The sequence below is a fragment of the Nothobranchius furzeri genome, chromosome 1 (genome assembly GCF_043380555.1).
Source record: "Nothobranchius furzeri strain GRZ-AD chromosome 1, NfurGRZ-RIMD1, whole genome shotgun sequence".
Taxonomy (NCBI): Eukaryota; Metazoa; Chordata; class Actinopteri; order Cyprinodontiformes; family Nothobranchiidae; genus Nothobranchius; species Nothobranchius furzeri.
In genome coordinates, this window is record NC_091741.1 from 33,859,792 (window position 1) to 33,883,307 (window position 23,516).

The 23,516-nt window shown below is 46.5% G+C and overlaps 2 protein-coding genes across 5 annotated transcripts in view; both read left to right on the forward strand.

Moving 5' to 3' along the window:
• LOC107387630 (leucine-rich repeat-containing G-protein coupled receptor 5) overlaps positions 1-4,056 on the forward strand; it is a 91,601-nt gene extending 87,545 nt beyond the window's left edge. For all 3 annotated transcript variants that reach the window (XM_070541735.1, XM_070541727.1, XM_054739916.2), the window contains one exon: positions 1-4,056. This exon is cut by the window's left edge and continues 537 nt beyond it. In XM_070541735.1, coding sequence (XP_070397836.1) covers positions 1-161 — 161 coding nt within the window. In that variant the 3' untranslated portion in view covers positions 162-4,056.
• Positions 4,057-6,391: 2,335 nt separating this feature from the next.
• Positions 6,392-23,516, forward strand: part of LOC107387619 (myelin regulatory factor like) — a 46,202-nt gene continuing 29,077 nt past the window's right edge. Inside the window, exons 1-9 of one of the 2 annotated variants that reach the window (XM_070541801.1) lie at positions 6,392-6,504; positions 6,577-6,902; positions 12,675-12,802; positions 15,041-15,134; positions 15,644-15,705; positions 15,977-16,445; positions 17,443-17,643; positions 17,716-17,911; positions 18,108-18,184. In XM_070541801.1, the coding sequence (XP_070397902.1) occupies positions 12,730-12,802; positions 15,041-15,134; positions 15,644-15,705; positions 15,977-16,445; positions 17,443-17,643; positions 17,716-17,911; positions 18,108-18,184 (1,172 nt within the window). In that variant the 5' untranslated portion in view covers positions 6,392-6,504; positions 6,577-6,902; positions 12,675-12,729. The remainder of the gene's footprint in view (positions 6,505-6,576; positions 6,903-12,674; positions 12,803-15,040; positions 15,135-15,643; positions 15,706-15,976; positions 16,446-17,442; positions 17,644-17,715; positions 17,912-18,107; positions 18,185-23,516) is intronic. The other variant, XM_015962665.3, reaches the window with a different exon arrangement.

Sequence of the window (23,516 nt, forward strand, 5' to 3'; positions counted from 1 at the left end):
AGCTGGATCTGACATGTGATGATGATGATGCAGAAAAGCAGTCATGTGACTCCACTCAGGCGCTGGTGGTGTTCGGGGGAGGGCGAGAGGAAGAGGAGGGGGGAGGAAGAGGCAGCAGGAAGATGAAAACATCAGAGGCGTTTGATGCTCTTCAGCACTGACACACCTGTCGGGTTTGGTGTTCTCACCTGGCAGGAACTTGGATGTTGTCCTCCATCATCATAAAACTGGAACCTGATTGGCTGCCGTGATGCTCCTGTTAGAATCCATTCAGACGGGTTCTGTGGGTCCGCCTCAGACCTGCTGTTCATTATTAGTAAAACTCAGACAGAACCTGGACTCGTGTCCAGCGTCCCACTGACTCTGCGATGGACACCATCCAGTCAGAATCAGAGACTCGCTGTTTCCATCCACCTGGCTCTGGATTGTTATTGGCTGTCTGAACCATGGCTACACCTGATTGGCTATTCTTCATTACAGGTGGAAACAAAGACCAGGTGAGTTTATAAGACTGATCCCAGGTCCGGTTAAACGACCACTAAACACTTTAGCTGGTCTAGAATCGGATCCTGAGGCGGTTCTGGGATCTCTTAGGAGTCTCTGCAGAACTGAAGGATGAGCGGAACCCTCGGCGCTGGGTGGGACCGGTTCCCTTTTTGACCCAGGTCATGGGAACCAGACTGATTAGGTGCTGCTGATATCCTGAATCTGTGACATTCAGCACTGAGGAGGTTCCGGATCACATCGAGAGTCTGTGGGGTTAGGGTGAGACCTCACGGCCCGCCCTGGCTCAGGTGCTGGATAGCATCATGTAGAAGCACTGGTCGGGTCCAGCAGATCGTCCAACAGAACCTCCTTCAGCAGCAGGACTTCAGCGGTCTCACGTGGTTCCGGACGACGTCTGGTCCACTCTTCGTGGCTTCCGATCAAAGAGGTTTCTAGGAACTTGGTTTCACTCAGGTTCTGGTCTGGACTCTGACGGGACTATTCCAGAACCAGGGTTCTGTTGTAGGTCTGGTGCTGTGTTTGACAGCAGCAGCTCAGTGGGTAGAGTGGGGTGTCCAGTTATCAGAAGGTTGCAGGTTCCATCCCAGCTCTGACCAGAGAGTGCTGCTGTTGTGTCCTTGGGCAAGACAGTCAGCTAGCCAGCTGGTGGTGGTCGGAGGGACGGGTGGCGCCGGCGCCCGGCAGCCTCGTCTCTGTCGGCGCGCCCCAGGGCAGCTGTAGCTACATCGTAGCTCATCACCACCAGCGTGTGAATGACTGATTGTGTTGCGAAGCGCCTTGGGGGGTCGTGAACTCTAAAAAGGGGCCGTATAAATACAGGAAGTATCGTGGTTCTGGTTCATGTCCCGATTTGGACCAAGCTTGGTGGTCTCACATTAGTCTTTGGCGTCCAGAGGAGGTTCTGGTGGACTGGATGAGTCCTGCTGGGTCAGAACAAACATCAGCCCTCCCCCTGCTGTGCATCATGGGTAATGTAGTCATTTTGCTCCTGATCGTAGCAGCCGGGTCAGGGTGTAAACCCACAGAACCGAGGTTAGCAGCTGCAGATGTGGTGACCCCGTCTGAATGGAGCTAAAGTCGCCCCTAAAGTTAAATCTGGTTTCAGGTCAAGTTATGTAGAAAAATCTGAATGGATTTTACGTTAGTTCACCTCTAGGGGGCGGTGGAGCCACTGTCAGGTGAGACACACCTGCAGGCCGACGGCAGCAGATGTAGCAGCGGTTGGTGAAAGACAAGTTCACCACCAACTCACCGCTTCATCTGCTGTCTGTCGCAGCTTCAGCGCCGCTCTCCCGGTCTGCCCGGCGACGCCGCTTTTAGATCCCAACAGGAAGTGTGGACGAAATGAGTCCCGCCCACGCCTTGACTCCCACTTTAAACGTAACGTCGTGGTCATTTGCAGCGTGAACATCGCCAGCTCTTTGTGCAAAGACCGAGTCCAACAGGAAGTTCTGTCGTCCTGAAGAGCACGGAGCAGTTTCCTGTGAACAGAAAGAGTCTTCACGATGTCTCGGATAATCAGACCCTTTAAACAGTACTCAGGTTAGCATTCGAACAGTGAACGGATGAGGAATCCTTCAAACATTAAATGAAGTAACTTTAAGAGACAGAGATGAACCGAGGAGAAGCGAAGATGGACCTGATTCTGATAAATCACGTGCTGTTTCATGTAAACTTTAGTCTAAGAGCGTCTTTTAGTCTTTTTCTGTAAATCCTGGACTCCTCTCACCTGCAACACGCTCGTTGCTGCACCTTTTTGGAGGAAGACAAGCCGGTTGAGCAGCTACAAGGTGGCATCAGAATACAAATAGGACAAAACGTTTGGTTTATTATGCTTTCTGCATCAAATCTCAGGAAACACTGATACTCTAAAGCACAGGTGTCAGACTCCGGTCCTCGAAGGCCGCCGTCCCACACGTTTTAGTGTTTTCCCACTTTCAATACACCTGATTTCAATCAGCAGGTGATTAACAGGCGTCTGGAGAGCCTGATGAGCTGCTGCACAGGTGAATTCAATTCAGTTCAATTAAATTTTATTTATAAAGCGCCAAATCACGACAAGAGTCGTCTCAAGGCACTTCACATAATAAACATTCCAATTCAGGTCAGTTCATTAAGCCAATCAGAAATAATGTTTCCTATATAAGGAACCCAGCAAACTGCATCAAGTCACTGACTAGTGTCTTGACTAGTGTCTAGTGTCAGTGACTATACAGCAATCCTCATACTAAGCAAGCATGCAGCGACAGTGGAGAGGAAAACTCCCTTTTAACAGGAAGAAACCTCCAGAGAATCCTGGCTCAGTATAAGCAGCCATCCTCCACGACTCACTGAATGAACTGTGTTGGAACAGGGAAACAACAAAAAGATGCAGTATAGCGGCCCTCGAGGACGACGCTGACGACGCTGCTCTAAAGTTAAAAGATGGCGGGGTGTGGTATGTGTAGGTAGTACTGGTACTTATGTACAATCACTAAAGAAATAAGAGTAATAAGTACCAGATGATGATAAGTTAAACTATAAGGGAAAACTAACTGAAGCCATGATGGCTGATTCATGGACGTGCTTAGAGAAGCTCCGCCTACTCACCGGGTTAGTCGTCGGGTTTTTTAGGCTTCAAATAACTGATCACAATAAAATGTGTTAGAATCAAAGAGCCAGTCTGATCCCCAAGCAGAAACATGACAGCTACACGAGTCAACACCTACAAATATTACACACAGTTTGATTTTATTTAAAAAAGCATCTCATTCATTTCAGTGAGGGAGGCGGGGCTTAGAACATGCACTGAATCCAGCCACTAGGGGGCGTTTGGTCCTTCTTGTCTCATCAGATTCGTAGATTCTTACCTGTTGGCAAATAAAACGAGGTTTTGTTTAAAGAACAAACTGAAATGAAAGATAAATGTCGACACGAATGTCATCTTTCAGACGTTGTTTGTGTAAAAATCAGGAGTTTGTCTGTAAATCTCTAAATTCAGGTTAAGTTAAGTTCATTTGAACTCAAAATTCAATATTTTCATTAACACAAAACTTCTTAACCACTTAAAGGTGTAAGATTAACATTTCGAAAACAACCTAAATTAATAAGTTATAACCTTTTAATTACATTTAATATTTTACCTGATTGTTATCAGGCTCTCATTCATCTCGTACATCTGTGACCACGAAGGAACGTTTAAACGGTTCTCAACCACAAAACTAAAGCATAGCCTAATGAGCTTTCATCGTTCGGACCTCCTAACCTCAACGAAACAGCGGATTCACAACCAGAGTTTACATGTAGGTGGAGCCTTATCTGCTGCCCCTCCCCTACATGATAAACCCCGCCTCCTACTGTAAGCCCCACCCTTGTGTCTTCTGCTACAAAACAAACATAAGAAAGCTACTAGGCGTGACTCTGGATGTTCGTGTTCTACGCTGATCGTTCTGGTTGTCTGTCCTTCCTGCTTTTTACTTGTAAGCTTTTGCAAATTCTGACTGTTTGATGTTGTTTCTGTGTAAAATTAGAGTTTGTGACATAAATAAATCGGTGTTGTGAATTACAGCATCCTGTTGTGTTTTAGACTCTTTATTTAATCATTTATTATCCTCGCTTACATGCTAGCATCCCGAACAGCCTCTGTTCAGAGCATGGACGTAATTTTCACTTTAGAAGTGTGTGTGTGTGTGTGTGTGTGTGTGCGGGGGGGGAATGGGAAACAGGCTTCAACACAAACGGTTGCTTTCCGCTTGGTCCTAGAGCTCTACCAGTGTCAGTTTAATATAGCGTAATATTGTTTTTGGATGGTAAAAAGTGCAGGGGTCCAAACTTGACTTTGGAAAAAGTGGGGGGGGGGACATGTCCAACCCCCCCCCCCCCCCCCCCCCAAAAAAAAAACTTATGTCCATGGTTCAGAGAAAAGGAGTAGATGACCTTCAGGACGGGTGTGCTAACCCCTAGTCTGGCCCAGTGGTGTCTCTACATTTGGGGACAATAGAAACAGTTACTGTGTGAAATGTGAATTTTTCATATTTCTTTACAGTTCCAAGTAGCTGAAGTCAACATTTCCTCACACTGGTAGAAAAGTATTGCATTAGAAGACAGATACATTTATTTTAGTCGACTAAAAACAGATTAAAACTCAAACAAAGTGGATGACTAAACTGTGACTAAAATAAAAATGAATTTTCGTCAAACGACTAAAGGAAGATGTTTTTTCTGAATGAACACTGCTGGACTATTGCAGTGGTCTTCTACCTGATCTCCCCAGAGCAGCTGCAGCTTATTCAGAACTCTGCTGCCAGTCTAAGAAGAACCAAGAGAACCGAGCACATCACCCCTGTTCTTCAATCTCTACACTGGTTCCCTAGCCTGGTCTAGTTCACTAGGCTACTGGTTACCAGCCAAGTACAGAATCCACTTCAAGGTGCTTCTACTAGTCTGTAAATCTCTCAGTGGCATGGGGCCAATGCACACGTTGGATCTCCTTCCAGGATCTACGCCCAGCAGGGCTGTCCTTGGGAAGCAGTCAGCTGGTAAAGGAATGTTTCTGATGCTGCACCTTCTGCGCTGTAACTGCTCACCCTGTTGTCGTTTATCTGTCTGTTCAATCGGAACATCTGCATTTCTGTTAGATTTACCATTTTGATGTTCTTGCTTCTGGAAAGCACTTTGAATTGCCTTTGTGTCTGAAATGTGCAACACAAGCAAAGCTGCCCTGCTGCTGACCTCGGAGATGATCTACTCGCAGCGGCGGAGCAGCGGCGTGGGATTGTTTACGTTTAAAGCATTTGTACTCAGAGTGAGTCGCAGCGGCGTGACTTTATTCAGACTCACTGATGGAGGATGAGTCATGGTGTTTGGTTTTAAACTCTGAGGATTTTAGTTTCTGATCAAACGTCTGTAGATGTTCAGCAGATGAGGAGAAAATCATGTTTCTGATGCCTGATGGATAAATCTGAATCAGTAACTCATATCCTGTCTGGACTGGTTCAGGTGCAGCGTCAGAAGCTCTCCAGACGTTCTGAAGGTCTAACTGAGAGATGGTTTGAGGTGTTTAGAGCAACGTCCAACTGACGTGACCGCCCTACCCACTCTGTCACAGTCGTTGTGCCCTTGGGCAAGACACTTAACCCCCCACCTGCTGGTGGTAGTCGGAGGGACCTTGGGGGGTTTTAGCACTCATACAGGCCAGTTACCAGTGACTGGAGCTCCAGCTCCATCTGGTGGACAAACAAAGCAGAGAATAATTATTTCTCACAAAATCTGAGTAAACAAACAAAAATAAAGCTTCTGCAACGTTTTGGAATGTTTTAAAATGTCGTGTTTCAGTCAGAAGTTTCGGTTTCGTTCTGCAGAAAGAGGATTTGGGATTTCTGTGCCATACTTCTACTTTCAACGGCTTATCTGGAGTCGGGTCCCGGGGGCAGCAGCCTGAGCTGAGAGGCCCAGACTTCCCTCTCCCCAGCCACCTGGGCCAGCTCCTCCGAGGGAATCCCAAGGCGTTCCCTGGCCAGCCGAGAGACTCTGGCGTGTCCTGGGTCTCCCCTTGGGTCTCCTCCCGGTTGGACGTGCCCATAAAACCTCACCAGGGAGGCGTCAGGAGGTATCCTGACCAGATGCCCGAGCCACCTCAACTTGCTCCTCTCGATGTGGAGGAGCAGCAGGTCTACTCCGAGCCCCTCCCGGATGGCCGAGCTTCTCACCCTATCTCTAAGGGAGAGCCCAGCCACCCTGTGGAGAAGACTCAGCCACAGGCAGCTAAACCAAACCAGCCTCAGAAGCCCGATCAGCTGTGGCCACAACTCTTCACGGCTTTCATCTGTCACACCCTCACAGGTCACTCCTACTTCTTCTTTACGTTATTTAGTGTTTTCTGAGCTCTTTGTGGTCATTCCGGTACTTGCAGCAGCCCTCCTCCAGTGGGTGGCACTCTTTACGGGTCAGGGTTGGGACCGGACGTCTTCAAATAAACACCAACATAAAAACAAGCAGCTGAAGTCCGACACAAAGCAGGTAAACCAGCTGTAAACAGAGAGAACTGTGACTTTAAACCGGTTTGTTTACACCTCGGCTCTGATGTTTCAGACAGAAACGTGCGCCTGTTCCAGGAAGGTGGCAGCTGGTTTATTGCTGCACAGCTGCACCAGGTGAGGGAACACCTTTTACCTTCTCTTTTCACAGTTCAAAGTCCAACCGGGACTCAGACGTCCACACGCTCACCTGAGGAGTGGTACCTGGACAGAAGGACGTGGCTCTTTTCACCGAAGACAACGGGATTGTTGGACATGTCCGGATGAACTCTAAGGAACTTGAGCCTGGATCTGGTCTCACATGGATTATACCTGAGCAGGTGGACGAAGACAGATTCCTGCTGACTGACTGAGAGGCGGCCATCTTTGAGCAGAACACAGGTGTGTTTGAGCGAACATGTCCACTTGACCTGAGATGGATGGTTTTGTGACCTCACAGGAACCCAGAAGAACACCTGAAACGTAGACGACATGTCAGGTGTTCGTCTGGGTTACGATGAAGCATCCAGAAGGTTTGTCTTTAGGGAGAAGACTGGGGGAGGGGCGGGCAGCTTCACTTCCATGGTTTATTCGTTTGGGTCGATCAGAGTTATGACGGAAATCCAGAACACCGATCCTGTGTTCTGAACACAGGGGCACAACCCCTCGTACCCCCCCCCCCCCCCCCCCATATCTCACTATTCACGTGTTCAGAGTGGAGAGGAGCCGGCTGAGGACGCTTGCACCCTAGGCCGTCCCAGGCCCACCGTCGGTTCTCTCGAGCACACGGAGAACAAACTGAAGACCAACGCTGAATTCAAATTTAAGAATTTATTTAAAACTAAAGTGGCGTGTGTGTGCGTGTGCGTGTGTGTGTGTGTGTGTGTGTGTGCGTGCGTGCGTGCGTGTGCGTGCGTGCGCGTGTGCGTGTGTGTGTGTGTGTGTGCGTGCGCGTGTGCGTGTGTGTGTGTGTGTGTGTGAATCAGGTACTTATTTACCCACTATATAAGATTTTACATCAAAAATTCAAAATGCCAATGAAGTTCTGTTTTTATAAACATGCATCATCACTTCTGCTGTCCTGCCTCTGAACTCACCTGTGTCACCTGGAGAGTTACATCTACCTTCCTTTGTCTTAATGTCTGGATTCATTTTGGATTTGATCCACTAAAATATTAACGTAAAAGAACACAAATATAAATATAAAACCAGTGTTATTATATAACACAATCACATTCTATCACACACTGGTGGGGATGAGCTACGATGTAGCCACAGCTGCCCTGGGGCGCACTGACAGAGGCGAGGCTGCCGAGCACTGGCGCCACCGGTCCCTCCGACCACCACCAGCAGGCGAGGGGGGTTAAGTGTCTTGCCCAAGGACACAACGACAGCGACAGACTGAGCGGGGCTTGAACCTGCAACCTTCCGATTACGGGGCGAGCTCTTAACTCCTGTGCCACCGTCGCCCCATACATATACCATATATATGTATACTGTAAATCCTCTAATACAGGCCTGCATTCAATTAAAGGCCGGGTCTCATATTTTGGCCGGTGTCGGAGTCGGCGGAGGTGAATAATGGCCGGTCTTTTATTGTGGCCGGGTGGAATGTGGTGGGGCGGTTGTGTCATCGTCTCACTTTGGATTTGCCAGTGATAGACCGCGAGGGTAACTTTAACCGTGTGGAGACGAAGAGGAGGCAAAAATTTGATATCAAGTTCAAAGAGAACGTGCTGATTATGCTGCAGAACACTCTGGGGAGCAGTAGCAGGGGTTGTATGAACTAGTCGACTTCACTATAGGGACTTTTTATGCCTGTCATAGGCTAGTCGCTGTCACGTGATAATAACCGGCAAGATGTAGCCCTCGGAAAAGACAGCAGGTGACGAGCCCCTGCGCTGGGGGGTGGGGGTGGGGATGGGGGTTGGGGGGGGCAATGCACTGTGCCAGAGCGTTGGTACTGACACGCGATCGTTCATGTCGGTTCATTTCCTTTAATGTTTTCTGTCTTTTATTTGCGCCTGATGTGTTTCGCTGCTGTGGAGCGGGGCGCATCGCCTTGTCCTCCAACACACCGATCACTGATGCGGCCGCCAAGCAGCGAGCACTCCGCTGTTTTAGCGGTCGGTAGATCTTTTAGAACTGCAGTTCAAAGGTAACTCATAAGGTGAATATATATATGAAGCCAGGTAGCAGTTTCTCTTTAGGATTGAGAGGAGATGCAGGAAGATAATAAACAGGCAGGACAGAAAAATAGTCAAATAAAGTTTTTGTACCTGCTGGTTGCAACAAACAGACACCATTGAAGGTAATCAGAAGTGAGGAACAGAAAATGAAATAATTATTTTAATGTTTAGAGCAGCAGGAACTCCGAGAGGCTGCAGGCGCATCAGTGAGTTTGCGGCCGCTGCGCAGGGGGAGGGGGGGAGAGGGCTGAAGCAGGGGGAGGGGGGAGATGGCTGAAGCAGAAACTAGCGTTGTTAAAAGAAATGTGTTTAACTTTGAAAATGTGGGCGCAATTTTAATTGTCAAAAACTCCAGCGAACCATTAGTTCATTTTGCTCAAATAGAAATAGAGGCCTGCCTCAAATACTGGCCCTCCTTCCAATAAAGGCCTGGAGCTTGATGAGCTTGAGTCAAACACAGGCCTGGGCCTGTATTAGAGGATTTACGGTATGGCAAGCAGTTTGTACATTTATCACACAGACTGGGCTGCATGGTGACGCAGTGGTTAGCACTGTTGCCTCGCAGCACGAAGGTCGCAGGTTCAAAACTCGCCTTTCTGCGTGGAGTTGCGTGTTCTTCCCATGCATGCTTGGGTTTTCTCCGGGTTTCCCCCACAGATCACAACATGCCCTATAGGTTGAAAAAAAAATTGTAAGTCGCTTTGGGAAAAAAGCGTCTGCTAAGCACATATGTATTCTGTAAGTTAATGAATCTATTGTTTCTAACATTCTAATATCATCGGTACCGTCCACATGAACTCTTGAGCTGTCAGAGATCTTCCAAGGACAAATGATGTAACGTTTGCTGCAACTACTGTCTACAAATACGTTCTTCCTGCAGAAACTCTTTTCTAACTTGGAGAAACTCACTGATTGCAGTATCAGACTCTCTAAACAGCATTTTGTAGTCAAGGAATAAAATAAATGACATCAACAATTTAAAACAGATAGCAAGAAATGACTTGTTTCTGGGAAGACTGTACTTGTAACACCAGTTTAAATGTCTGGATATCTAAAATAAAAATAAAAATTACAGCTAAAACGTTTATTTTAAAATCCCATTTAAAATAAGTTTTGCTATATTTAAAAATAATGATTAAAGTGTGATTAAACGTTTTTGGTGTTGTTTTATACCGTTTCCTGTCCAGCTGTGAAGCAAACTGAATTGATGTCTGAATGCTGGTGACAAAACAAAGAATAAAAATAAAAGTGTGATTAAATGTTACACTGGCTTGTCATAAAAGATCATTAAACGGTGAAAACAAAACAAAGTTTGTGGTCAGGGAGCAGAAATGACTTAGTCTGTGAGACGATGGGTAAAATAAGTTTAGCTGCTTTTGGATTTCCAGCTTCATGTTTCTGTTCATCAGCACTCGTCCTCCTGCTTCTTCTTGTTCTTGTGTTCAGCGGTGAACAAGCTGAGCTGCACGGTTCCTTATGGTCATCCTCCATGACCACGTGTACTACAGAAAACCATGAAGGCAGTTTGAGATTTTTTTTATCTGCAGAAAAAACACAGAGGTCCAGACTTCAGTGTCCTCAGTGGTAGATACGGCCACGCTCGTATCCGCGATCTCGTTCTTATGGTCACCACCCAGAGCTCATGACCATAGGTGAGGGTAGGAACGTAGATCCACCGGTAAATGGAGAGCTTCACCTTCTGACTCAGCTCTCTCTTCACCACGACAGACCGGTACAACGCCCGCATCACTGCAGATGCAGCACCAATCCGCCTATCGATCTCACGCTCCAGCTTTCCCTCACTCGTGAACAAGACCCTGAGACACTTAAACTCCTCCACTTGGGGCAGGACCTCATCCCTGACCCGGAGAAGGCATTCTACCCTTTTCCGACCCAAGACCATGGTCTCAGATTTGCCTAAAGCCCTTATGGGTTGAATTAAATGTTCCCCCAGACCAGGAATCTCTCAGCTATTGATCTTATCAGTGATGATCACCATCTTGTTAGAAACCTTGCTGTCATCTTCGATGAACACATGACTGTCAACAAACAGATCAGTGCGGTAGTCAAGTGAAGTTTTTATCCAGTCAGGGCTGTTTCCAGGCTGAAACTATTTTTAAACCGCTCCGACCTGGAAAAGTCACTCATGCCCTCATAAGCTCACCCATCAATCACTGCAATGCCCCGTGAGTTGGTTTATCCAAGTCCTCCATCGCTCGTCCAAACTTCTGCAGCCCGTCTCCTCGCCATCACACCTGGGAGCAGCCATATTACTCCCATTCTCTCAGAACTGCACTGGCTTCCTGTTTTCAGAATACACCATAATGTTCACGTTCACGAGCAACGACGGCCTCGGCCCTGCTTATCTCGCTGACTCATTGTCCAAACGTCGGCTAACACGGTCCACTAGGTCAACGTGGAAGTCCCTCGAATCGAGATACAAGCACCGGGGTGACCGCTCTCCAGTCGCAGCTACAACCTCCTCGATGACCTGCGTTTGACCTCTGAGTTGTCTTTGTTCAAGCACAAGCTCAAAACCGACCTTTCCCAGCAGGCTCTTCATCAGTAGCCATCCTCTGTTGGCTCTCTTTAGCTTAGCTATGTGACTCTAGTAGTCGTATTTACTCGTACGTTACTGTTTTATGAGTTTCTACTTGCGCTGGTTTTATTGTTATGTCCCGTAAAGCACTTTGGTCACCTTCCATGGGTGTGGAGAGAGCTCTACAGAAAAACTTGATATATAGATCTTAGGCTCCATCTGACCACTCATGTTTTGTTTTTATTTTTTATTCCCGCTGATCGTTCTGCGGCTCAGCAGCACACCGCCGTGCCTGTCAGACCCCCCCGCAGAACCTGAATTCTGTCTCGGTTGTCATGGCTACTCATGAAATGCCGCCTGTCGACAGGTTTATTTATGTGCACGATATTCCTAATGATGCTTTTTGTGTCTGATTGTGGCAGAAGGCGGGTGTGTAGGAGGAGGGATGTGATCCAGAAACACCTGAGCTCATTTCTAGGACAGGTGTGGTTTATAAAGCAGGGACTGCTGCAGCTGAGCTTTACAGGTCAGATCATTAGTTTGTGCAAATGAACTTTGAGTAAGGACTCTACACAAAGTTTTATAAACGAGGCCCCTGGGGAGGAGCTCCATCACCAGGAAGGAACTTGGAGCAGAGCTGCTTCTCCTCATGCTGGTCACCAGCTTGGCTCCTCCTCCTCATGCTGGTCACCAGCTTGGCTCCTCCTCCTCATGCTGGTCACCAGCTTGGCTCCTCCTCCTCATGCTGGTCACCAGCTTGGCTCCTTCTCCTCATGCTGGTCACCAGCTTGGCCCCTCCTCCTCATGCTGGTCACCAGCTTGGCCCCTCCTCCTCATGCTGGTCACCAGCTTGGCTCCTCCTCCTCATGCTGGTCACCAGCTTGGCTCCTCCTCCTCGTGTTGGTCACCAGCTTGGCTCCTGCTCCTCATGCTGGTCACCAGCTTGGCCCCTCCTCCTCATGCTGGTCACCAGCTTGGCCCCTCCTCCTCATGCTGGTCACCAGCTTGGCTCCTCCTCCTCATGCTGGTCACCAGCTTGGCTCCTCCTCCTCGTGTTGTTCACCAGCTTGGCTCCTCCTCCTCATGCTGGTCACCAGCTTGGCTCCTCCTCCTCCTGCTGGTCACCAGCTTGGCTCCTCCTCCTCGTGCTGGTCACCAGCTTGGCTCCTCCTCCTCATGCTGGTCACCAGCTTGGCCTCTCCTCCTCATGCTGGTCACCAGCTTGGCTCCTCCTCCTCATGCTGGTCACCAGCTTGGCTCCTCCTCCTCCGTGTACTTGTGCCGAGTACTCGGAGGAGGAGGTCTTAGATACGTCCATAAGTGACACCAGCTTGAGAATCAGCTGTCTGCTGATTGAGATGTGGCTTCATTTTCAGTGTCAGATGCTGAAGAAGAAAAAGCATCTTCATGTTGTATTCATGCTGCTGATGTGTTCTGTGTCTCCAGCTGGAACCCTCTGAGTCCTCCACGCCCACCCGTTGCTGCCCCCCCAGTGGGTGGCATGGACCCCAGAGCCAGCAGGCCGCTGCTGCAGGTCCTTGGGGAGAACGAGGCGTTGCAGCAGTTCTTCAGTGGTGAGATGAATCTTCACTTCCTGTCAGCAACTGTCAGAGAACCTGCCGAAGGTCTACGTTACTATCAGTGAGGATGTTTCTTTGTAGAGAAGGATCTAGAGAGCTTTCAGCGACTCACGTGGCCCTCTGAGTTTCAGGTTTTCTCTCTTCTGCGGTTCTCTCGGGTCTTTCAGGTTTTCAGGTTTGTTTGACCCTAATGAGGTTCCATCTCAGAGGTTCTTCATGAAGAGAGCTGGTCTAAAACCTTTATCTGATGAGGTTTGGGATGATGAAGAGGGTCAGGGTTAGGGTTGGGGTTGTTTCCTGTGCTGTTGAAGGTTTCATCTAAATAAAGCTCTGGAGACGTTCATCAGTTTCGTTGATCTGAGTCTAGAATTCTAGGAACTCTCTGATTGGTCCGGACTGGTCCGCCGGTTCTGTTGGAGATGCTGATGGTGACCAGTTTAAGTGATCCAGACAAGAATGTAGAATGAGTTATGTGCAGAGACGCAAGCCACCAAACCGCCCTATGTTAGGCCCCACCCACTTACCGCGTAGGCCTTTTTCTATTGGGTCAGTCCTCTACGCGTCACATCCTTTTACTGTGTAAAGATGTTAATGGGTTAGAGTCCGTTTGTCACTGCCTCATAGCGAGAGCTTGTCCTGATGGCTGAGAGCAGCATTCCAACGCAGTCCTCCTGCTGGTCCTTCTCCGTGCAGAAGGTCCACGGCCTCTGAAAGGTTCTGGTGTCTCCTGGATGCTACCAGTGGCTTAGATGGTTTGGAGCGAGCTTGGAAAGGTTGAAGTGGTCCTCAAAGAGTAGAGCTCCTTTAGAAGGAGTTGCATCACATTTTGAATGAAATGAGAGGATTTAGTTTAAGGGTTAAGCCTGATTCATGCTTCTCCATCTGCGTCAGTGCGTAGACACGCAACGCCATTATCCGTCCTTGCGGGCCTGCCGGAGAGCTCCGCAAGGACGGACGGAGTCAAGCTCTCTTTTCTAAACATCCGTCAGTCGAGACGGATTACGCAAGCTTGTGATTGGTCAGGACGCCGCTGTCGTTTACAGCGCCGCCATTGCAAAGAGAGCCGAGGATAACTAGCGGCAGACATGGAGAAGCTTGAAGAATACCTCGCGAAAAAACTCTAAAAACATGAACGTTTAATTCTCCCGTGACTGGAGGAGTGAAAAGATGCGCAGCAAGCATTTTATTTGTGGACGGAAATGACAGGAAACGTGGGTTTAGAGGTGGGGAGCGCATGAAGCGGTGGGAGAATGAGAGACAAATATGTCCGTGTTAAAAGTCTCTTATATACACAAAAAACACAATATAAACACACGATCCTGGACCGATACATGACAGGATACCACAGAACAGCGCTACGCCCTCTGCTGTCCTGCCGGGGAATTGCTTTGCAACGCTCTCCAGGAGACGGAGAAGTATGAGAGCAAAACGCTTCCGTCAATCCGTGCGTGTCTGTCCCTCGTGGAGCTGACGGAGAAGCATAAACCAGGCTTAAGACTCTGTTACAGGCCACGCCCCCGTTACCAGGGCAGACAACTTCCTGTTTCCTGAGTCATGCTGGAACTGAAGTCGGCCCGAGGACCTGGGCGGGTTTAGGTGGTGCCTGTGTTTGTGTGTTTGACCTGATGAAATGACTACACGTTTGGATAAATCAGAGGTTCTCAAGCTGTGGCTCTGGGGCGATGTGTGGCCCTCCACCCCTCTGAAGGGGTTCTTTCAACTGACCAACAACAACACGGATCTGATAGTTTCTATAGAAATGGGAAACAGGTGGCAGGAGTTTTAGCAGTTTTGTCCAAATCCTTTCAACAAGCCTCAAAGCCCCTGAATCACAATGTGTTACACCCCCGTCAGCGGGAGGAACGGAGCTGACTGGCTGCTTAGGATGTCCCTGCCCACACCTGCGCCACATCACTGGTCTGAGTGGTTGCACCTGTGGGACCTTGGTGCACCTGCAGAGAGAGAGAGAGATGAAACTGATCAGAGGGCGGCCTTTTGGAGGCTGGATTTGAATAAAAACACTCCAACTGTCACCACGTGTCCAGAACTTCTCCACATGCTGCTGTCCCACGGGCCGGGCCGTAACACGTGTGTGTGTGTGTGTGTGTGTGTGTGTGTGTGTGTGTGTGTGTGTGTGTGTGTGTGTGTGTGTGTGTGTGTGTGTGTGTGCGTGTGCGTGTGCGCGTGCGTGTGTGTGTGTGTGTGTGTGTGTGTGTGTGTGTGTGTGTGTAGGTCAGGATGTTGGAGGCGTGTTGGACAGCTCTGTTGCCGTGGATACGAGCGTCTTGGAGCAGTACTTGTGTAACGATATGGACCCCAGCAGCTTGTAAGCCCTAAACAGTCAAACATTTTTCTTAATAACATCATTGTACTGTTATTGTTGTTGTTGTTGTTATAACAGAGCTGAGAGGAAACAAGCTAAAACGAGATCAGAGAATATGTTTTGTGACTGAATAATAATTATAGTTTTAATATCTGACTTCCTGTTTTTTTTGGATTTTACAACCTTTATTAAAAAGCTTTTTGCTGACGAACAACCAGATAAAAACATTTATTCATGTAAAACATGTCCGTTACGTTTTACCTGGTAACTGACTTTCACTAAACCGCAGAGCTCCGTTTCTAAAACACGACTAAATCCATCCAACGTGGGTGACCCAGATCCTGTTGGTGTTGCTGCTAGGGTCGGGGTCGGGGTTAACCGTCAGTGCCGTATCCGAACCTGCTCTGTTATGTAACATCCATAAATGTGGCGCTGACTCAGGCGGTTATCAGATAAATGACTCGCGTCACACCCTGCAGGAACAAACTCGTGTCTTTATTTTATCTTCCCAGCATGCTTCCTGAGTCCCCTCCTGATTCCAGCTCAGAGGCTTGTTCCCCTCCACAGATACCAGGTACCGCCGACCCAGATCAGTTTGCAGAACCGTGCGGTAACCTTCTCCCATTCTGACTGCAGTTTGTAGGAAAACTGAAACCTGGTGTAAGAAATGACAGAAAGTCGGTTTGATTCCAGGAACCTTGTTTAAACATCACTTATGGGTCATTTTATGATGTACACCTGCCCAGCTGCTGGTAAACACCAGGATCCAATCAGAGAGCAGCATCTACAGACAACTAAACACAATCAAGGCAACGCTCAGACTGACTGTACCTTCTCCGTTTTAGATCTCAGGCATGAGCGGACCTGCTGGACCACCTGGACGGAGGCGTTGCACCCGGAAACCCGATCTGTCTCCGGTCACTTTAGGGATCGAAGTTCCATCAGTTTAAATTTGGGTCACGTGACTCAATCCTCATCCTGTTGTTTCAAAGATCAAGGCTCCGCCCCCTCCCTCTCTGACCTAATGACCCAAGAGCCGATCGACACTTTGGGGCTCCCTTACGTCCAGTCTGGGTCTACACCCGTCCTTCACCGTCCTCTTCATCAGGACAGTCGTGGCTCACCTGAGCCTCACCTGAACCCAGAAAACTGTTTACAAGGTTACACCCCGCCCACTCCGCCTCCGTCCCTCCCTCCCTCCAGCACCTACGTTTCACCTGTTACTGGTCCCACCACGCTCCCACATCGCCCCTCACCAGCCTTAAACCGTCTCCTGGGCTGTGCCCACACTTCCACCTCCACACCACTGACCTGGTGAGCAAAAATCCTCATTTTGAATCTTCTAACTTCATGAAGAAGACGTAATGAAAACAAACACCGTTTTTACCGAGTCGTTTTAGCAGCTTTGGTCCGTTTGATCTGAGGCAGAAGCTCCACTTTGTGTTGCTGAAGAATAAACTCCAAGAAGTTTATTTTTCCTTTTGTTATTTTTTGTTTGACAAGATGTTTGCAGACACAGAGGCTTGAAGAAACGACCAGGGGCGTGTCCAGATCTTTTAAAATGGGGTGGCCCAGGTGAGGCACAACTTTGTGCATGGGTGGCACCAATGATTATGCTTTTTTTGTTTTACCCCCAAGCCTTTTGTGGACAATGAAAAGCCTATTTAAAGGTAAATTAGAGTGGTGGCGCCTGGGGTGGCCAATCAGATTCCAAGGGTGGCATGTGCTACCTCAGGCCACTCCCTGGACACACCCCTGGAAACGACCGTTTCAAAGCCTGCAGGAGCTAAGTGTTCCCTAGTCTTCCACCTTAGCTTTGCTAAGTTAAGGACAAATAAGTTGGTTAGTGATGATCGAAGTGGAGTCGTACCTCATAGTGATCTGTTCTCTGAGCTCCAGCGCCACGGAGGAGGAGCTCAGAGCAGAGTTGAGGCTTGTCCTCATCAAAAGTAGCCAGTCGAGGTGGTCTGGGTGTCTGTTAGAGACGTTCTTGACCCCTTCGATCAGCATCTTCCTTCGGACGGGAGCAGACCCAGGACTTGCTGGAGAGGTTTTTTCTCTAGATTGTTCCGGGCAACACCTTGGTGCCCCCCTGGCAGAGCTGCAGGAGCTATCTGGGAAGACGTTGGTTTGAGGATCTCTGATTACGCTCCTGCTTTAGGACCTGATCCTGGATTAGCAGCAGAAGACAGATGAAAGGATGCTTTCCGTTACAAATCTCATCACAATTTATCATGAAAGGAATCAAGAGTACAGAAAGTTACTGCAGAGAATGTAATATTTGCTCCCTGGTTCTGACTCCTTCTTTCAGCTCCCAGGAGGGGAAGAAGCGGAGGAGGTCTGAGTCCGATGACCTGTTTGAGGCTCCTGGTGGTGAAGCTGAAAGGACTTTTAATGGCAGTGTGGGGAATGCTGTAAATGGACCAGGTCTAGGATCTTCCCAAACGCTCGCATGGGAACAGTACAGACCAGAGCAGTGGAGCTCTTTGTACAACCATCACTACCAAACCCTGTGAGTCCAGTGTGGGATTTGGACGTGGTCCCTCCTGGACGAGTCTTTATAAAGTGTGCTGTTTTGTTTCAGGCCCCCTCCTGTCTGCTGTGTCCATACAGATAAAGGCTTTAACTACTCTCCGTCTGACGAGGCCTTTGTTTGCCAAAAGAAGAACCACTTTCAGGTCACCGTTCACATTGGCGTGGCTGCAGATCCACTTTTCGTCAAAACTCAGGATGGACCACAGGAAGTCGACTACCTCCACATAAAAGTGTTTGGGGTTAAGGTGCGTAAGGTGGAAGTGGTTATCGTCTTTTCTAAGAATGGACCCTAAAAGCAGCATTTATAACAACAGAACTGGGCCCAATACAGAGCCTTAAGAAACTCCACATGTAACTGGTGCTGAAGCTCACAATGACAAAATATTAATTCATGTTAACGTTTTCTATCAGTTCTAAAAAAAAACTGTACAATTCTTGTAGTTTGAAACTCCGAGCCATGAGGTGACGATCGAGCAGTCCCAACCCGACCGAAGCAAGAAGCCCTTCCACCCTGTCAGGTACCAAAGTGTAGATGCTTGAAAGGTTAGCTTCCACTTCCACACCGATGAGTCCCTGTTTAATAAACAGCCGGGGTGTTTCTCAGTGTCACAGCACCTGGCCTTGCGAGGTGATGTCTTGCGAGGCAAGGCGCCTTGCTTACGAGGACACTGTCGCTCCTTGGTCAAATAAAATGGTTAAATGGAACAGACTTGCATCACGTGATCGCGGTTTCCACAGCAGTCACGTAACGTCATGTGACACGGGAGATAACGTTATATTTTATACTTATTAGTTTCAATATAAATATATAACAAGTACTTTTTAAATTGTGTATACCGGTATGTCTATTAAATTAAAAATATAAGTGAGTTACTACCCGCTAGCCACCGAAGCTGCAACTACTAAGCTACTAACCAACCACAGATAACTTCTTTGGATCTAAAAAAAAAAACATTTTAAATTAGATGACTTACTTTTAAACTTGAAAATTGTCCCCGAAGTAGCTGCCGGCTTCTGATCCACCGTCTTTTTGAAAATACTGCGGTGTATTGTGGGTAATTTTTGACCAAGGCTAGGCTGCAAGACACCTCCCGTGTATCCTTGCTCAGCTAGCTAAACGGCTAACAAACGGAGAACACACGCCTCTGTAGAACATGAACATTGGAACACGCCTTGGCGGCTCCTGATGACGTATCTCCTAGGCAACCGGGGCGGGGCCAAGACATCAAGGCGAGGTTCCTTGGCATTGAGACACACCTCCTGTGTTTGTACAGCACCTTCTTGGGGTTCAATTCAATTCAATTCAAGTTTATTTATATAGCGCCAAATCACGACTAGAGTCGTCTCAAGGCACTTCACATAATAAACATTCCAATTCACAGTTCATTAAGCCAATCAGAAATAATGTTTCCTATATAAGGAACCCAGCAAATTGCATCAAGTCACTGACTAGTGTCAGTGACTATACAGCAGTTCTCATACTAAGCAAGCATGCAGCGACAGTGGAGAGGAAAACTCCCTTTTAACAGGAAGAAACCTCCAGAGAATCCTGGCTCAGTATAAGCAGCCATCCTCCACGACTCACTGGGGATGGAGAAGACAGAACACACACACACACACTCACACACACACACACACAGACACACACACACACACACACACACACACACACACACACACACACACACACACACACACACACACACACACACAAACACACACACACACACACACAGGTTACATTGTGATGTCTTAGTAAATATTGTATTTGGTGAAAGATAAACTTTATTGTATTTATTCTAGTGGATCTATAATTAAACGGATAAACTAGTAGTAGCACATCCAACGTCAAGGAAAGCAAAAAGTTATTATCAGGAGAGAGAGAATGTTTAAGTGGTTAGCAGCAGTGTGCTAGTCGATGGCCCCCTCCATGAGGCCACCACAGCTCAGCAGAACATTGTTGTAGCTTCTTCTGGGGAGAAAAACAGAGAGAAAATAAAGTTAACAGCTGAAATTGCACAAAATAGTACAGTTAAAGAGCAGACTGTAGAAGAAAGCAGTAGAGTGTGAAAAGTGGTCAGTGTGTCCTCCAGCAGTCTAAGCCTATAGCAGCATAACTACAGAGTTAACTCTGGATAATCTATCCTATTTAGATGGAGGCATGTTGGAGGCAGGGCAAGGGAGAGTCGTCTTTACCGACTGTACACTCCACCTCCCTCTACTCCCCCACTTGTCCAGATCTAGGCTAACATCAGATTTTAACTATAGGCCCTATCAAATAAAAATGTTTTAAGCCTATTCTTAAAAGTAGACAAAGTGTCTGCCTCACGGACTAAAGCTGGGAGCTGGTTCCACAGGAGAGGAGCCTGATAACTAAAAGATTTGCCTCCCATCCTAAGTTTAGATATTCTTGGAACCACCAGTAGACCTGCAGTCTGAGAGCGAAGTGCTCGGTTAGGAACGTATGGAACAATCAGATTACTGATGTATGATGGAGCTTGATTATTAAGAGCTTTATATGTGAGAAGAAGGATCTTAAAATCTATTCTGAATTTAACAGGTAGCCAATGTAGGGAAGCTAAGACAGGAGAGATATGATCTCTCTTTTTAATTCTCATCAGAACTCTAGCTGCAGCATTTTGGACAAGCTGAAGACTTTTAACTACATTCTGTGGACTTCCTGAGAGTAATGGATTACAGTAATCCAGTCTTGATGTAATAAATGCATGAACTAGTTTTTCAGCATCACTCCTGGAAAGTATGCTTCTAATCTTAGCAATATTCCGAAGGTGGAAAAAGGAAATCCTACAAACCTGTTTAACCTGGGATTTGAATGACATGTCCTGGTCAAAGATAACACCAAGGTTCCTTACTTTGTTCTCGGAGATTAATGTAATGCCATTAAGGTCAGGCGATTGGCTAAGCAATTTCCTTTTCTGGATTTCTGGTCCAAAGATGAGAACTTCCGTCTTGTCTTGATTTAAAAGCAAGAAGTTAAGAGTCATCCAATTTTTATGTCCTCAAGACAAGCCTGTAATGTACCCAACCGATTAGGTTCATCAGGGTTAATGGATAAATATAACTGAGTATCGTCAGCATAACAGTGGAAGTTTATCCCATGCTGTCTAATGATTTTACCAATTGGGAGCATATATATAGTAAAAAGAATTGGTCCAAGCACTGAACCCTGTGGTACTCCGCAAGTAACCCTGGAGTATGAAGAAGATTTGTCATGTACATTTACAAAATGAAATCTGTCAGACAGGTGGGATTTAAGCCAGCCTAGCGCTGTTCCTTTGATCCCTACAACATGTTCAAGTCTTTCTAAAAGAACATTGTGATCAACTGTGTCAAAGGCAGCACTGAGATCTAACAAGACTAGAACAGACACAAGATTCTTATCTGAGGCCATGAGAATATCATTTGTAACTCTCACTAATGCAGTTTCAGTGCTGTGATACTCTCTAAAACCAGACTGAAATTCCTCAAACAGAGTTCTACTTGGAGACACTGTGTGGCTTTTCCACTCGTAGCGTTCACCTTCCATGCAGAGCAAATCTAACGAGTCATGTGCTCACACTCTACGACCCAGTTCTTGGATGCGACCCGACTACTCCCACTGTACAGCTGGTAGCAACATGTCGGACCTAGTGTAACGATTAAATTTACATTTTATTTAATGAACCATAAAATGTGAGATTCCATAGTGTAAATGAAATCAATCTTATGGACCTGTGGATGACTTAAACCAGAAGATTGGAACTTTTTATTGCAGGGATTATGTAACCACTTCCTATTAACTCAGAGACAAAAGAAAGAGAGTCAAGTTTTTTTTCAAAAAGTATATTTTATTAAATTTTCCGTTTACTGTACACCTTTTACACAGTATTATGTTGTATATTGAAAGTACATTCTGTATAAAATCATCTTGGAACAACAGAACAATAGAACAATTTAACAATTTTGGTTGTGCTTCGGTTTCTGGCGATCCTCTCCAACGTAAGAGCGTATATAGTATTGAAGGCAATATTCACATAGACATGTTTAACAAAACTTTGAGCAAGAAGTCCCCGAATTACACCTTACTTTTGCTTCTCCCATTCCAGTCTTAATGCTGGTCAGAAGACCGAGTATTTTCCTATACTCTCCCACTTTATAAGTCCTCAGATTTTTATATCCATCTTCTTAATATATGTTAGAAAAGGTGTCCATATTTTGTCAAATAAATGTTGCTTGGCTTTTAAGATATAGGTAATACGTTCCAGCGGCATCACCTATATCTGTGCTATACCTCATTGAATGACTGGCGACCTGTAGCCCTGACCCCCATCGTGAGCAAACACATACCAACCACTGTATATTTTATATCTCTTATCTTATTGTTTACTTTATTCATTTGTAAAACATGTATATACACACTATACACACACACTCACACGCACACACGTAGAAAAAAAATACTAGCACACACATTTAGTAATGTATGTACCTTACATACTATACATATTATTACTTAGATTAGCCATTTATATATTTTGCTTGTTTTTACGTTACTGTATTTTTGCACAACTCTGTTGCAGTGAAGCTCGCACACAAGAATTTCACTCGCATGTACTGTACCAGTGTACCTGCACATGTGACGTGACAATAAAAGTGATTTGATTTGATTTGATTTGACCTGTAACATCTGTTTCATCCAATCATTCACTGTGGGCCTATGGAGCGATTTCCATGCCATAGCTATACACTTTTTTGCTACCATTAAACTAAGATCCAAAAAGACACGCTGACATTTGCTATAAGCAAATTCCTTAGGGCAAAGTCATATTAGAAACAGTTTAGCATCCAATGGTACCTCCTTTTTGATGATTTTTTTCAGTAGAAATTCTTACTTCCTCCCAGAACTGTTTGATTTCTGTACCCTCCCAAACACAATGATGCAATGTCCCTTTATGAACAGCACATTTAACACATGTATTGGTTTATTGTATTTCTTCAGTCTCTCTGGGGTGACATATGTCCGCATTAAATATTTATGCTGAATTAATCTTAACCTTGCATTGATGAACTTGGTATGAGCTCCTCCACAGGCCTTCTCCCAGTCCTCTTTACTCAGTTCTTGCCTGAGGTCGTCTTGCCATGCTGCTCTTCTATCGTTCGCTCCGTCTGAATGATGTTCCACGATTATCCGATAGCAGTCCGAGACTATTCCTCTTCGTGTGAAGTCCTTTGTCATCATTTCTTCCAGGATGGTGATGGAGGGTTTGGAGCCCCCATTTTTTTTGCTTAGATTTTAGAAAACTTCTGAGCTGGAGGTACTTAAAAAAATATTTCCTTTCTATTCCATATTTAGCCCTTAGCTGCTCAAAGAACATCAAATGATCAGCATTTTGCAAATATAAGTCCTTAACTGATTTAATTCCCTGTAAATACCAGCTTTTAAACACGGCATCAGCTCTTCCTGGTGTAAATTGCTGGTTACCCCATATGGGACTGAAACAAGACAATTCTTGTTCTTCTTTAAGATGCTTTTTCACTGAGAACCAAACTTTTATCATATTTTTCACTATCGGATTCTTTATAGGATTTAATAATTTCTTTTGTGAGTCGGAATACACATACAAGAAGAATGGCAACTTTAGATCTTGTGATTCTAATTCCGCCCAGTGTGTGGGGTTTGTGGCTGAAAAGCAGTATGTAATAGTCCTTAACTGTGCGGCCCAGTAGTACCATTTTAAGTTGGGGCATTTCACCCCCCTCTATCATAGGGTAGTTACATTAAGGAGAGTCTAAGTCTTGCCCGTTTGTTCTTCCAGATAAATCTAATGAATTCTTTCTCCAGCCTGGGGA